The 17,108-nt window shown below is 36.5% G+C and overlaps 1 protein-coding gene across 17 annotated transcripts in view; it reads right to left on the minus strand.

Annotated features, from left to right (window-relative positions):
- ADGRV1 (adhesion G protein-coupled receptor V1) overlaps positions 1 to 17,108 on the minus strand; it is a 332,117-nt gene that overhangs the window by 67,341 nt on the left and 247,668 nt on the right. For all 17 annotated transcript variants that reach the window (XR_005603898.1, XR_002273300.2, XR_002273301.2 and 14 more), the window contains one exon: positions 14,821 to 14,942. Coding sequence is in view for 14 of the 17 variants with exons in the window: in XM_020584155.2 (XP_020439744.2) it covers positions 14,821 to 14,942 (122 nt within the window). In the remaining 3 variants the exon portion in view is untranslated. The remainder of the gene's footprint in view (positions 1 to 14,820; positions 14,943 to 17,108) is intronic.

The following is a 17,108-nucleotide window of genomic DNA, read 5'->3' on the forward strand; positions in this document are numbered from 1 at the left end:
CTGTAAAATTCTCCGAAGTGTTTTTCAGAGCTGTCTGGGCCGCATGGCAAGTCCAGTGCAGAGCACAGACAGCTGACAGCTGCAGAGCTGCAGGGTGCATCAAGAGGAGAGTGCATGGCTCTAACAAGGGCTTATTTTTTTTGAATTTTTTTTACTTTAGTACTTTTTGATTTTGTCTTCCTTTGCACTTTTTTGTTGCCAGTGGCAGTGAGGCAGCTACCAGTTCTGCCATTATCCCTCCACCACTCAGAGCTGGGAGAAAACTCTAGCCTCATCCTCCCCGCACATGCCAGGCAGCACTGGCTCTGCCTGCTGAGCAGGGCCAACACAGAGAGGTGCGCTTCACAAGCCTGGAGGTGCTTAGAGGTCAGACCTGATGGGGAACACTGACCTAATTGGACTTCCACCTCCAGAATGTGCATGTTCAGAGTTTGCAGAAGCATTTTGGCTCCTTGGCAAAGTCAGCAGAGGAGATGGGCTGATAAGTAAGTAATGAAAAGCCTGGTGAGAGGTAAAACCAATCTCCTGAGGGAATTTGTAAGAAATTCTGAAATGAGACGGGAAAACTTTGCCAGGCAGGTGGATTTTGAAGCATTTTATGTTAAGCAGATTAAGCAGAAATCTGTATAAAACCCAGTGACACAGGGAAGTACAGGAATTCTCGTAACTGGTGTGGCAGTGTCATTTAATGTATTTAATAATTACAATAATTCATATAATTTAATGAATGCAGAAATTTGTAGGGTGATGTTCAACATCCCATTCCAGTGAGGACAATGGGAATGGAAAAGACTTGAGCATGCTTCTGCTTTTGCTGCTCTCATAATGGGCACAATGTCTCCACCATCAACACCGGGATGGTGGTCCTTGATGCAGGCTCCCTTGGAGGACTTCAGTGTAATGTAACATACACTCCTAAATGCAGCCAAGCCCGTTTCTCCAAGACCTCTTTGTGTAAAACCATAGCCTCTCCCTCCACATACCCACCTATTACCTCACAGTCAGTCCATGTTTCTCCTTAGGAGTCTTTCAAAGCTACAACAGCTTGTGAGAGTTTTTAAGGTGGTGTCTGTGCTGACTAAGACATAACAAATATTGTCAAATATTTATATATTAAATTTTATTTACCTGTAATTATCTATAACTATATATACAAAACTGTATAACTAGGTTTCTGTAAAGATAATTTAATATCAATAGACTAGGGACAAGGCACAATTCTCCTCTGAACACTCAGCAAAAATGCACATTGTAACATTCAGATGAACCTCCACCCTAGATGTGGGGTAACTGCTCCACACAGACCTTCCTCTGAATTCAGACACAGAGTTCCTCAAAGGATATGCATTCAGTTACTTGCAATGGCACTCACTTTATTACGTAGTAATTCTTGTGCAATGAATTACTAGATGCAAAACTAAAGGTAAAATTAGACACAAAATTACATTACCAGAAGTAAAATTTGTGCCAAAGACAATAACACTGGTCTCTTTCCTCAAATTTTACCTATTACAAATAACTTTTTACAAACTAAGCCAAACCATGTCAGCAAAGTGGCTAACAGTGTGTGCTAATGCTCTTTGTCAATGAAAATGAGGGTGGCAATCTAAAAAGAGACATTTCCAGGAAGAGGGTCTTTATTTAGATTGTCCTGAAGATCATTCATCTGACAGCTCCTTCTACCTTCTACTCTTACAGGTATTTAATGTACTAGTAGAACTAAATTTGGGTTCCATTTAGAAAATACAATCCATTCCAAAAATAAAGTACTTGAGGCAACACAGACTGAGAGATCAGTGGTAATGTGGTTTAATAAATTAAGAGCAAACCTGAAATGTATGAGCCATTAAGTTTGCTTCATATATTAGCAAGTATGTTTGCTCCAGAAAACTTACTTATTTTCCCAAGGTTTTTATTCCTGCCATCTTTAATGAGATGGTAATATCCATCTCTGAAGACTGACAGGCTGGTCAGACAGATATTGCTACCTACAGGTGAACTACAAAAAGAAGATAGTAAATAAAAAATTATTTAGCCTCTGTTTTTTATGTATCATTGTTTCCTACTGTGATGATTTGCACAAATGATTATTTGTGTGTTCTTTGAGGTTTCTTTACTGCATATAAACTTAAAATTTATATTACATTAGTGAAAATACTTAATTTCCAAGTTTTTATTTTCCTTATTTTCAAATTTCTGTAAGTTTGTCTAAATACAGCAAATACTTATATAGTTTTCTACAAACATATTTTCTGAGAGGCAAAATTATCAAATTTTTCATTAATTTAAGTATTTCTAAAGTTCCATAACTGGCTTAAAGAAACTTTTTCAGTTGATTTTCATGTGTCCTCAAGGAAAGTAGGACGCTTACATTGTTTTTCAAAGGACTGGTATAATAACTTCTGAAAAAATTTAGCACACGCAACTAGATCTTGGTTCAAATACTTTTTAGACTATTTATTAGAATTTAGACTATGTCTTTAGACAGTGATTCTTAAAAAAAACTTAAGTGGTCCAAAAATCTCATCATGATTCCATGGCCTCACTTGTAGCTTTGTGAAGGACGTCTACACTGTACTTATCTGCAAAGCAGTGAGAAATGTGGATAGAAATAATTTGTTTTGCCTTTTGAGACTACCTATTTCTTAGAAAAAAATGAAAAAGGATTCTGAAATAGCCAAAAAAATATTGGGATGGGTGATTTCTGATTTTCTGTTTTCAGTGTATGCAATGTCTAGATTTTATTTTTTTTAAATCCAGGCAGAAGGGGGCAAATATGCTTAACGACAGTGTTGTCTTTGGGATGAAATCTCAGAGCCTAAATACTGAAATGCTATATTAAGTGAAAGCAGGAACCTCACACATTTCTGGTGAAGCATGCTCACATTTCCTTCCTTACTGACCACATAAAAAGCCTTTGGAAATCAGTGTGATAAATTAGCCCAGTGGTAGGGAGTGTGACTATAACCCTTTTATGTTCACCGAAGAAAATGAAACTAGAGAATTGAAAACAGATCTGTAAATACATATTCCTTTTATGAAGTAAAAATTTCTGTCACATACATTGGCCTACTTGGCAAATAATGGGAGGAACAGAAAAGCTAGTGTGAAAATAACAAAGCTTTAAAGGAAAGCGGAAGTCTTCATGGTGAGAATCACTGTTTTCCTGTTACCTTTCAGAAGTCAGGAATGAGAAAAAGGTTGTGCAAGAGATGCTGGCTCTTCTTCACTTGATGCCTTAGGTTTTAACTTTTATATTTTTCAAATTCTGTACTGCTTAGTGTGTAACTCTGAAGTTTCTTGTAGCCTGTTAATTTCTGCTCACTTGTGGTAGGTAGACATAACAAAGCCTCTCCGGGCCTGTTCTCCAAGGACACCCAGACCATCCTAGGCCCAAAAAGTATAATCCAAAAGCCTCTAAAGGAAGGCAAGTGGAGGGGAATTACATCATTAAACTGAAGCTTTAATTGGAGAATTAACCCTGATATGCAAATGAACCAAACCTATAAAAGTGTGAAGAACTTGTGACGTGGGGTCCATCTTGGGGTCCATCTTGGCAGTAGCCTCTGGCTTCCCAGGGTGTACCCTTGAAGGACTTTCAAATAAATACCTACCTTTATTCCTTTACTCCTGTCTAGTCTCTGTTTCTAGGAGGCCGCTTAAGGCATCACACTCAGAATGGAATCACTCTGTGTATTAAAATGCCAATTTTCTCTTTTCTGGGATTGGAAAAAGATTAATCCCAGGGGGTTCTGGGGCATAAGAAATACTGAAATTTCAAAATCTACCACCAGTTATGCGGAGTATTTGAGCCTATTTAAGGATGAGTCAAAATTTTCAGCTTGCTTTACTGTTTCACATTTTTTGAAGCACAATCACAACATTAGCAAGTCTCCAGCAGATTATGTGCTTTATTTACACACAATCATAGGCACCCACACAGAGGAAATAAAAGATAGCCCTCTCAAAACTAAATCTTCTAATCACTCTCCATTAAGAAGGTATAGAAAGAAAAAAGAAAAAATATCATTGTGTTTCCTAGTTTTGTAATTGAGGATATTTGTCACTAAAACTTTTCATGGCTCTGTTGTAACAGCAAAACAACATATCTGAAGATTTAAACAAAAAAACAGCTGTCAGTACATGTTGATTTGATGCTTTTTTAAGTCAAAGTGACCTTTGTAAAGGCAAAAAGAAAAGAGAAATACTTGACATTTTGCTGAAAATAAAGAAAACATAATTTAGCAATTTTCATCCAGCTGTGGTTAGCTCCAGCTTCACAGTTGCTCAACTCCTTCCAGACCCAAAAGATTTGCAGTTCTCACATGCATCAGAAAACTTCCTGACAGAGCTGCTTCTGAGCAGTTATACTTAGATCTCACATCTAATTGTTGACAGGCTCCCTTTTGGAGAATAAAATCCATCACCAAAATTCGATACAGAAAGGAAACCCTGACAACATTACATTCACATATTTTCAAACAAACTGAATTGTAAATGAATTTACAACAGTGCAGTTAACACATTCCTTAAATTCATGGACTTTTTGTAAATGGATGGAAACACTGAAAATCTTGAAGAACTTAGTGGTATGAGGTCACACCACACTCAGTGTTTCTGAGCAGGTTAGATGTTTAAGTGTTTGCCCCACAGCTGTCAGAGCACTGTGCTAGTACATGCAGGCAAAGTGAATGTAATGCTGGATGTAAGATGCTCAACACTTTGTCTGTGCCCTCACACCACACTGCCTTCTGAACAGAATCAAGGTGCTGGAACTTAAAAAGTTGTTCGTAATTAGAGTCAGTTCTGAAAACAGACCGAAGTCACTAAAAATTTAGGATACACTATTTTGCGTGCAAGATGACACCAGTGTGATTATACAGCTGCTAGATCAAGGCCAATATGCACACAGACAATAGATGATTGATAACATGTGAAATACTTTCAGGCTTCTGAAATAAGATTTTCAAAAGCCTGCTTACCACTTAAGCTTTCTTTTCCTACTACTATCATATACAGAATTCATCTCTTGGACCAACGGGCTTAGAAATCTCCACAGGATCCCAAATAATGCATCACCAATCCCTTTTACAATAGCATTTAAATTGCTCTTGTTTACAAAGTTAGCATCATATTTGCTTTTTTCAGACCTGTATTATACTGCTGATTTGCATTTGTCCTGAGATAAGTAATACACTCATCCCAGTTTCTACTTGTTATGTATATCTATCTATATCTATATCTATATCTATATCTATATCTTTTCAATTTATAGCAGAAATTCTTTCACTACTCATATCTTACTGCATAATTCAGCACTTAGTGTGGTTGGATCTCATATAATCCATATTAACTCATTCTGCAGACTAAAGCTGATCTATTTCATTACTTGGGACCCATAGGTCCTCTGAATAAACAATAACACCTAAATTTGTGTAATAAAACAGATATAATAGCATTTCTTCTGCCATGCTCACAAGGAAAATTCAAGTAAAGATTAGTATCAAGAGCCAGTATTACTATTTTTTATACTTTTCTCATTTTATTTTGACCATATTTTTTCCTTAAATCTTTCTCCTTCAATTTTTCTGAGAAACTGTATTTAAATACCTGACTATGAGTTGAACAGATTAGCTGCTTTTATTTTGTCCAGGTTAGCAGATAACGGTTTGGATTAGTATGATAACTTCAATATATCCAAACCAGATATTATTTATAAGTATCTGATCTTTAATTGTAAAACTGCTATCTAACTAACAGGCTTCTAGTTGTCAAAATCAAAACACAGTTAGAATATAAGATGCAACTGTACCATTGTTGTAGATGTATAAAAGTCTCCCAGCCTTATTTCATGGATTCTTCCTTCATTCTATTCCAAACCACTTTTGAGTTAAAGACAATCTATTTTCATATCATGCCACTCTTTCAAAGAATCACTGTTTCTTTTGGCCAACTACCTTCTCTTTAGTCCACACCGACACCTGGACAAGAGGATGCAGTCTTAAGCGGTGTCAGAGGAGTTTTGGGCTGGACATTAAAAGTTCTTCAGAGAAAGAGTGATGGGACATTGCAATGGGCTGCCAAGGGAGGTGGTGGAGTCGCCATCCCTGGAGGTGTTTAAGAAAAGAGTCAGTGCCATGGTCTAGTTGACAAGGTGGTGTTGAGTCATAGGTTGGAGTTGATGATCTCAAAGGTCTTTTCCAACCTAAATAGTTCTGTGATTCTTTAGAGGAAAGCACTTCTAAAAAGAGTCCATTGAAGAGTTTCTTTTAGGCTAATTTTGTCCTGTTCTGGACACCTTCTAATTCTGTATTTCCTGGGCTAGCAAAGTCATTATCAACTGTACTTAGGGAATTGCTCCGTCCTCACTGTAAAATAAACATTTGCAGTGCATGTGCATACAGATTAATACCAGAAATGCTTTTTTTAAACTGCTATTAGGATAAGCTGCCAAAGACTGGTCTCACAAATGGCTTCTAGATGATTTTAACTGTGTCTAGGGGAGCAAACTTGTTGAGCAGCCTATATTTTTTTGGAGTTTGGAACTCCTTCTGAACTCACACTGATGGCTGTATGCAATAACTTTTTACATACATGACAGGAGTTCTTTCCTATTATTCTATAAGGACCATGTGATTTGATTCTATAAGGACCAAACTGATTGGATTTTATTTTTCCCAATCTGTACACATTTTTCACACCCCTTCCTGTGCTCTTCTCTTGCCCGTTCAAAAGTCATCTACAAATCATGGCTGTGTGGTGGTCCCTTAACTCATATTCCTTCCACACTTATCAGATGGATGACATTACAAAAAATTAAACAATTTCCAAAAGTGACACCTCTTTAAAATGTATTCTAAGTCAAGGATACAATAAAATATTTAGAGGTCTTTATGTTGCATACACTTCAGAGGGGGAAAAAAGTTAATTAAGTCAATCTTTACTGTGTTACTTCATGAAACACTTAATGAAATCTTAGGTTATCATGGTTTCTGCTAAAATTGCATGTCATTAATATGCTGAGTAATAATGAAACTAAGAGAGAGAAAATCAGTACAGCATTCATTTTTCTGCAGCAGTTGCTTGAAGGCCACTGAAGCTGCACATAAAATAAGGAAAATATTACATTTTTTTTTACATGAATTTTACAATCTCCCAAACAAGGCTTCATCTGTTTTTATTATGAAGAAAAGGAGAAAACATCCTTCTCATACTGGTGAAACATCAGGCTTGTACAATATAGAGGGTTCTTGTGCAGGAAATGTGTGGGTGGAAGAAAAGGGAATGTTTTTTTCCTAGAGGCTATTAAAACTTCACATGCATTTATTTAATAGAAAAATTCAGATCAGCCTCCATAAGGCAACAATGTTCAGCAGGAAGATATGTATGCATAGAGAACACTCCACAGTGCGGAAACTTAAGAAACTGAACCTACTGCTTCGAAGTCATTCCTAGAGATAGCTAAGTCTTATTTAAACTTTCTTATCTATGTAATTCCCAGATTTTTGGGGTTTATCATTAGTTCTGTAATATTTGGTGCCTTCCTAAAAATGGGCTCAGTCCATGTAACTGGTGTTCATTTATCACAATGAATGGGTTGTGAATAAGGTTTACCACATGTCAAATCATAGAACCACAGAAAAACTGGCTGGATGGGATGTCTGAAGGTCATTCAGTAGACTCAGAGGGTCAGTCCATTAATCAGGTATCCTTGTCTAGGTGAATTTTAAAACCCTACAACAGTGGAGATTCCAAACTGTTTCTTTGGGAAGCAGTTCCAGTTCCCTACTTCCATCTCATGAATTATTTTTCCTGATATCCAGTCTGAACCTCCCATACCAAAGTTCTGTGGCCATACCCTTGTTGCTGTTACCTGGAGCTATGAAGAGAGTAGAGAGGAAGAGTATGACAATGTAATTTTTTAACCACCTTCCAAATATTTGCATGCTGGTATTACATTGTCCAGTGGCGTCTTCCTCAACTGACTAAATAAACCTAGCTTCAAACACTGTTCAAAGGACGTGCTCCATCCAAAGGACATGTGCTCTGACCACTCTTCCCCTGGACACCGATAGTTTCTCCACCTCTCGTGGAATGGAGATTCAAAAACTGGATGGAGTTTTCAATGTGTGGCATCACTCTGAGTGGACAGGCGTGATAACTCAATCTGCTGGATAAATTCTTTCTGGTGAAGCCTGGTATGTGCTTTACCAAATTTCTAAGAGGAATTTCATTTTCCCTAGTACTGTCAGTCCCCAATTTCCTGAAGTTATGCTTTGCCTTCCTAAAATTTGAGAGTAATGTTATCTTTTTCCTTGCTATCATGCTTATCCTCAGTCACCAAAGCATTTTTGGATCAAGCCCTTTCAGCCGTATCAATTAATGGTCTTAAAACAGCAGTAAATAATATAGTAGCTTGAATTTAAAGGCAAAAGAAGAAATTGATTCTACATTATAATTATACCAAGATACTTCTTTTACCTGAGTTATTGGGGGGAAAAAAAAAAAGAAAATGAAGGAAAAAAAGCTATTTATCGTGACAGAAAGAGATTGGTAGCAATGCAAAACAGAAGATGAGTGATTTCTTACAGATACCAAACTAACTTGATTGTTATTTTATTCTTCACAGTAAGAAAAGTCAACTCATATTAACAGAGGTGGAAAATGAAAAGAACACACCTGATCCCAAGTCCTTTTAAGTGGATATAGTTCCACTGATTGCAGCAGTACATGTTATAGCTGCATTTCTTACTTGTTATGTACCACATAGTTCTGGCCATTACTAACACCTCCCAAGGAGAATGGTTAAAACTACTTTTTCACCTTCTATTGCAAAAAATTGATGATAAGAGATCTTTCCTGAAATATATTAATAATGTAAAATTCTTAGACCTTCATACACGCTGAAAGATTTAAAATGTTTAATTACTGTATTTGTTTTTTAAAAAATATATTATAGTCACATTTTTCTATTTTAAGTGTCTCACTGAAAAGTCTAAATGCTTTTTCAGTGATCAGTTTTGAAAATCCAGTAAATCAAAGCCCACTTCAATGCACTCTTTCACTGTGTATTATTTAAACACATTATAGACACAACTCTAAACACAAACTACCCTTCTGACATCAACTTCTCATGTGTATTTGAGAGATATTCAGATCTATCCTAACAATGCTTCCTATGTTTACCTGACACTGCCCACTTTTTTCTTTGTTTTGTCTTCAGCTATAGACTGATTTTGGGTCCGTTATGTATGGACTTGAATAGCTAAATGGAATCTTTTACCTTAATTTCATAAGTAATTACAGGAAAAATGTGTTAGAGTATGTTTCAGGTGGTAACTAGGAACAGAGAGGACTCTTCTTTAAGAAAGAAGTAGTAAACATAGAGAAAGGAATATAAAATTGTTGCATTCTCTTGATTCACTGGATAATCAAGTCTCTTGGACAGCTTTGTATGTTTGCACAGCTACTATAATGCACACCAATGCTACTGTCCAATCAAGATTACAACCCAGAAGTTTAGGTGATGTCAAAAAGTGCGAAGTCTCAAAAGTTACAAGCTTTCTTTATTTGCTTTATTGTAGCTATTTTTACTTTTTAAAAAAATGCACATACTGAAAAAACTTTCAAGGTTAAGTGAATGGCTCTACGTATACTATTGTCTTTCCTTCCAGGTAAGAATCCAAGCCTCCGGAAACAGCTTTATTGAACAGATGTCAAAATGCAGATGTCAGTTGCTTTGGATGTGTATTTTATTTCATGTCTGGGGTAGTATTTGAATTGTTTGGCCTGTGTTTAATTGTGTTTGGTTTATGCACTCAGCTGACAGAAGATTTGGTTGGACTGTATCTACTTGAACAAGCATATGTGCTTTTCTTGATACCCTTGATATAAGTTGTAGTGTTCACCTCATCTTTGAGATGAGGCATTACTATGAGGCCTTCATTGTCGTTTGCTGGGCTTATTTGTAGTGAAGAATCACTTTCTGCAAAATCTGTAGGCAGCCTTTTACAGCCTGCCACATTTACTCGCATCTCATGTCTGTCTAGTACTGGATTTTGTTTAGTTTTGTGTGGCTTTGATAATCTGAACCACTGCTTGGGATCTCCCAGTCTACCTCTGACTCATCAGAGCAGACATTTTCAGAAGATGTCATGAGACACAGGAAGTGAGCCTATTTATAGCAGTGGTCCTCTCTGTGTTCCCTGGTTACATCCCAGAGTTGAATAGTATGTTCTAGGAAAAAATACATATTTCATTTGAGACTGGTACTGGCATGAGCTTTATAAACTGTGTACTTTTGTTTATACTCTTTGCTGCATAATAAAATGCAGCTACTTATAAAACAGTGTATCTTTACTCACTTTTTACTATCACAATATGTGGTCTTTTTGTAACTTTATTTTTCCTTCTAAAACTGTGTCATCTTGATTCCTCCTACTATTTTTTTCTATTGTTTCTTAAATAGGGTATTTCTCATTATAATATTTGGGGGTTTTTTTTGCTCACATACCTACTAGTTTTCTTTGATATATTGTCTCCTTTTCTACTCAAGCTAGCCTTTCCTCCCATTCTGCCTTCTCCCAGCTATTTTAATTATTTTAATTAATTATTTTAATTAATGAAATTTGGTGAACCTCATCTTCTCCAGTCAATGTCGGGTTTGTATGTGCACCTGTTCACTTGTTTTCTGTATGCCCATATTTCTTGTTAAAGGCTTTTCAGGTATTTGTATCTGAACTTCTGAATCTTCCCCTATTGCAATCTACTACAAATAAGTTGACTTTCAGAACTTTTTTTGAAATTTGTCTCTAAACTGAGACATTGCGTTAGGCAAGTCAGCCCATTTGCCCAGTTTGGAAAACCACCAATCAAGTCTTATTTCCAGATTTTGCCTGTGTTTCTTGGGAAGAAGTATTTTGCATGTAACACTGAAGCTAATTACACGGGCATGAGTTGTCTGGTATACTCAAATACAGAACAGGCAGACTTTTAACCTTTACCTGCATAATCCAAAACAAACACATAAGGATTTTTTGAATACTGTCATTAATCATGACATAGATACCTACTAGCTGCCATTTATATTTTCTCCTGATATAAAATTCCTGAAAAATTGAGTTTTTATACTGTTGATGGGTAATATCACAGTATTTCATAAGATTCATGTTTCAATTCAAAATTACGTATTGAAAAATTTAATTAATTTATTGCTGAGAGAGGAGAATGGTGGGGCTTATCACAAAGAAACTGTGACTGGGGTATATCTATGGCATACCTAATACCTTGTAGTTTACAGTGTAGATACACCCTAAGTTAAAAAGATAGAGGATGGAAGTGTGTCGTGCAGTTTGCTGTAAATATAGCCAAAGAAATATCTAGATTATACATAGAAAGTTGGCTGCAGGTAATAGCCTAGGAATGGGTCTAAAGCCTCACTTAAATCCCTTTGCAAACAATGGAGAGATCCACCCACTGCCCTGAATTTGGATCCATAGAATGCAAATATGCTGCTGTTGACATCAGCCACACAAATCAGAAACACTCCCCTCACTGCATGAAAAACATGTTGATCATTTAGATGGGTATAGTGCATGCAAAAGAGCTTGTGAAATCCCAAACATTGGAGAGAAGTACTCAAGATAGCAGCTAATTCTTTCACTCCTGACCCCAGAAAACATATCTTGTGAATAAATCCACACTGACAATCAGAAGCTAAGAAAAGAGGTAAATGTTTTTTCTGTTCCACAAGGGAAAAGATGAGGAGCTGAGGCTTTTCACGTAAGAGCAACAGGTTACGTTTGTGCATCACAGATGCTGTCTGGGTAGGACAATTAGGTGCATACTGCTAAGGAATTCAAAATACCTTATCCTAAAGACCCTTTTTATTCTTTTTCTTTCATGGTTTTCCAAATATGCTTTTTGTTTTGTAAATCAGCTACTGCCCTTCCATACAGCTATTTGCATGTTTATTCCTGAAGTTACAGGGAAAGGGTTGCTTTTCCCCACCATGCACTAGAATAGCTCATACTATAAACTTGTCTCCGATGGGAACTATTTCCTGCAGGAAGTGCTTGGAAACAATTTGTACTGAGTGGATGACTTTTCAAGTGCATTTCCTGGGAAATGCATGTCATAAGGCTAAACAAACACAATGGATAACATTCAGCATCCTTTCAATCTCCTGTGTTGAATCCATTTGGACATATAACACATTTTAATGGGTCACGTTATGCTTCGTTACCCGGTTCATAGCTCCTGAGCAGCAGGGAACCAGGCCTCTGCTTCTTGTAAACTATTTCATGTCCTCTTTTCTATAAAAGCTCTTAATGAACAATTAATTACTTTCCAGCTGAAACAGGGCTTGCTGTATAGTAGAAATGCTCACCAATAAATGGTAAACCCACCTTTTATTGCAGAAAAATGACCTTGTTTTAACAATCACCAATTCTGAGAGCTGACAAAGACATGAGGATAAGATGCCAACAGAATGCACTACAAAGATAACTAGTTTCTACTGTTATCATTATGAAAATGCATTATCTGCTATCAAGTCCCATTTCCTTTCCCAGTCACAAACAGATGGGCTGAGATTAAATCTTCAAAGGACACTGGACATGACATGCCCATGGGCTGGATGATCCTGGCCTGTAGCCTGGCCTGTAGATCAGAATTACTCTCAGCAGGAAGTGTGTAATCCCCAAGACCACCCCCTCATCAGTGGGAACATGGTCTAAAAAGCTTTCTGAAGCTATACCTGCCTAGAGCAAAACCTTAATTTCCTTTCAGTATTTGTAACACATAATTTTGTTCTACACAAAGAGTTTGCATACTGATGTCTTCTCTAAGTTAGTTGTATCTGGTTATTTGAGGAAACACATAGATTAAAGAAATCTACAGACTTTTCACCTTGTTCCTTCCCCGTTTTTCATTTCATGCCACATGTCTGGTCACCTGAATCACATACCAGTTTTTCCATTTCTTCACTGGATAAATCCTAACTTTAAAAGAGGAGAACATTCTGTATAGGATGGTTATTTAACATGTAGGGGCATTTCAGGAAATACTTTTCAAACTTATTTTATTATAGAGAGTTACAAAGCACTGAACACAATCATCTACTAAAACAAATTTAATAACTCTAGTACTGTGAAAGAGCTACTCTATTTTTTAAACTTCTCTCAGGGTACACAACATCAGAAAGCTCTTTCCCTTTTCAATATATGGTAGCTTTATACTTTAAAAAGCACTTAGTAAATAGTTTTAAAATGTAGTGCATACTGTTCTATTACGTTTTAGGTCACAAAAATCCAGCAAAGGATAAAAATTGCTTTTAAAGCATGGAGTATAAGTTATTGATCTCCTCATAGCTGAAAAGAAAGGGTTTTTTACTACTGTTTGAGTTGGAGCTCCAGACACATCTGTTTTAATTTAAAATAATAAACAGGAAGAGACTATGCATTTGAAATGTTTTCACCTCCTTTGAATAAAGAAAAAAATTATTTTATATTTCAGGTTTTACTGATTCTCTAGGGCTAGAAATAACAAAAATAACAGGTTTCTTTTCCTAATGTGGAAGACCAATACTGACGTAATTTGAATAGAGATGCTGCATTATTTTCTGCAGGGCTGTTGTCATATACAATTATTTCCCAGATATGAGGAACTAGCAGTAAGGCAAGAAGCCAAAAAAGACCACATCTATTGGTGAAGCAGAGCCAATATATCTCAATATATGCCAATATATACAGAACAGTTAAATGACAATATACACAGAAAAATCAAATATATTACAGGGAGAATAAGGTGCATTTTTTTCCTCAACTAAAAAAAAAAAAATATTTCTGAGATGTAATTTTGAAAATATTCCAATACTACGTAAGAAAACTCCCACCTTTTGAATTTATAATAAATCTATTTTGTGAAAATATGCCTTTTTAATTAATTATTTCTGTTTGATGGGCTATAAAGATTTTTAATATTGGGAAATAAAAGGTATCACAGAGATTTATATTATAAAAAGAGTAAGAAGAGCACATTTGAATGCAGAAGAACTTGCCCTCCAAAGATCATAATATATAATTTTACATTTTCTGCTAATTTCACTGTTTTCAGATATCAGAGAGATTTTCCCATCTGTGATACAATAACCTCTATTCTATACATAATTCTGCAGTGTGCAATATGGCATTAAATGCAGTTCAATGCACTAGAGAGCCCAGTGGAAACACTTACATGTGTAAAATTTTGGAAAGGGTTATTTACATTTTTTATGACTAATGATGAACATTTAGTCTTTATTTGGCCTTTTTTTCAATAAAAGTTATTTGCTTTACCAATATATATGTTATATGAGTTAATCCTCAAGGTTCACCTCTTACAATGGAAAAAAATTCAGTCTTAGGGCTATATAATATAAAATATTTGGATTATTATTATTATTATTATTGTTAACATCTACAGAAAATTTAAATATGCAGTGATTTTGCAAAGGCTGTAGATACTTCAGTTTTACTGGTATAATTATCTCAGTAACACTTTACATACAGAAGCAAGCAATTTTCTTTCTGAGTGCATTAGCTATGAAATTAAATCTCTGCAGTTATAGTGCTATTGTTTAAACACAATGGATCCCTTGCTTTAATATACGTTCCATATGTCAGTTTGAGAAATAAACAGAATACACAATTAACACTTCCACATTGTCACAGTGAGTTATTCGATGTTGTTCACCTGGTGAGGCCAAAGTGACAAACACGTGAGTGGAGAAGACACCCCCAGGCCTGTGAGAAGACCAAAGGACCAGGTGCTGGCTCTTACCTGCAGGCTGTTGAAGATGATGAAGAAGACTAACATCCAGAGGTGCCGGTAAGCCATGTGCAGTCCTCCCCACAGCCAGGTGACAGAAATCAGAGCAAAGAGGTACAAGACCAAGGGGATCTCTGCAAACCACAAACACAGGATTTCAGCTGGTGTGCCCTCTGAAAAACACTTTTTAAAGCATTACTGACACAGGACACGGTTTTGCTGTGTCTGGCCCACCTTGGAGCTTGTTCTCCTGCCCTAGTTGGGTGGTCCCAGTGCTTTTAGGACCCCATCCTGGAATCAGAAAACCAGCAGGAGGACACTGTCAGGGGACAGAGAGGTGTGAGGGGCAGAGGGGGCACAGCTCAGCAAACCAAGTGGTGGGAAGAGCACACATGGCATCAGAAAATATGCTGAACTTTGGAGAAGAATGGAAGAACTCTTGGCAAGCTCTGGAAATTTTGAGAGAAAATGGATTTCTAAGAATTGAGAGGAAAGGGAGAAAAGGAAAGCTATTATGGATACAAAACCAGCCCCAGCTCTGGCCACTTATAAGGTTGTAGGATATTCTAAGAATAACTTATTCTTTGATTTGTTGTTATTTTCTCCTTCAAGTCATATATAAGACATCTGACCCCATAAATAAGAGTGACAACCTCCTCTCAGCCCAGGAGACTCCCAAGATAGACTTTGAACCAGTTAATTTCATTCGCCTTTAAAAATATGTGCAGAATCTGTCTTTAATCATGCACACATACATCCCCATTTTATGTTCCTCACTTATTTATAGGATAAAAGATTTAGGGAATGCTTGCAGGAAGATGTCTGCAGGGGCAAAGTTTGCAATAAGGAAAGCAAAGTTAGTTTTCACCCCCACATGTTTCTCCTACTGACAAGAGCCAGCCCCTGTGTTGACCATGTTTGTAGCAGAATTCAAAGTCCATGTTTGCCAGGTCTGCACACATTGGGGCAGAGGTGCTTGGCTAGGCATTGCTCTTCCCCACTTTAGTTAGGCAGCATCAGCAAAGACTGGGGATGTGTTTTTGACAGGCATTATTCCAGAAGCAGCAGTTTGAGAGCCCTTTAGCCGTTTTGTTTAATACTGTACAAACAGTAAGGGCCTTAGAATGTAGACAATACCCTAAGTCATACAAACACAATATTTTAACAAGAAAAAGTATAAAGATGCCTGCTTTTTGCCACATGCTGAATATTGTTACAGTTTATGCTTCTGGTTTTTTTCTTAATTGGTAACAATTGCCTTGTTACCAGTATTGTAAAGAGCTAATACAGAGTTGAAACTTTGGCAGCTTTTAAAGCCTTGATGTTTGAGTTCTCTATACCCATTTGTTGAATTTTGATCAAACAGAAGCTTAATAATTAGAGTGAACATATCAGAAAATAAGCAACAAATTATTTTAAGTTTGTAAAATCAGCATTGCACAAAGGAAAAGGATGCCAATAAATAGGCTTGATATGAACCAAGATAGTCTAATTATTTGTAGTTTTCTTCTCATGAAAATAAAAGCAACAACCCCCTCCCAAAAAAGCCCCAAAGGGTGATTCTGAGTAGATGAACCTTCACTGACATAACTTTTACTCTAAGTCCGAGTGCAAGCAGGTGCCTCTAGACTACTTGGATAAGACTGATGTGGAGAAGGCAGCTCAACATCACTGTGATGTAACTGAGACACTGACAAGCAGTTCTGTTGGGTATTATATAACCCAACCATGCTGGGTTTTGTGCAGTTATCACACCGCTTTTTAATACTAGGAGTGATGGAAGATTTTATTTAAGCAACTGGTAGTCCACACACTCCTTAAATACATATAAATGTATGTGCGCATGTATATGTCATTGTCCTGACTGTTCGTGTCTTTCCCAGAAATATCTCGCCTTTTCCTTACCATAAGCCTAAGAAACACTGACAGAGTTGACAAAGTCAATACAGATAAATACAGCTTATGCAGCTCTAGTTGCAGTCTTTTAGAGTTTGAAAACTTACCATAGTCCAGCTTGATATTTGACTACATGAAATTATGTACATTCAGTTTACCAAACAACTAGATGCATCCACTGTTTGTCATTCCTTCCTCATTGTTGAGAAAAGATAATTTCCTTATTAACTTATTTATAAAATTAATTTTTCTGCAATGCTTTCTGTTCTGAGGGCTGCAGTACATTGTAATAAGTTATTAAGGGTAGTAAAATTGTAGTTTACTACAGCAGGGGAGTTCTTAGAGTGAACACAAAATTTTTTAAGTGATTCACACAAAAACAATGATGGTGAGAATTTGAAAAG

This window comes from Corvus cornix, chromosome Z (genome assembly GCF_000738735.6).
Source record: "Corvus cornix cornix isolate S_Up_H32 chromosome Z, ASM73873v5, whole genome shotgun sequence".
NCBI lineage: Eukaryota > Metazoa > Chordata > Aves > Passeriformes > Corvidae > Corvus > Corvus cornix.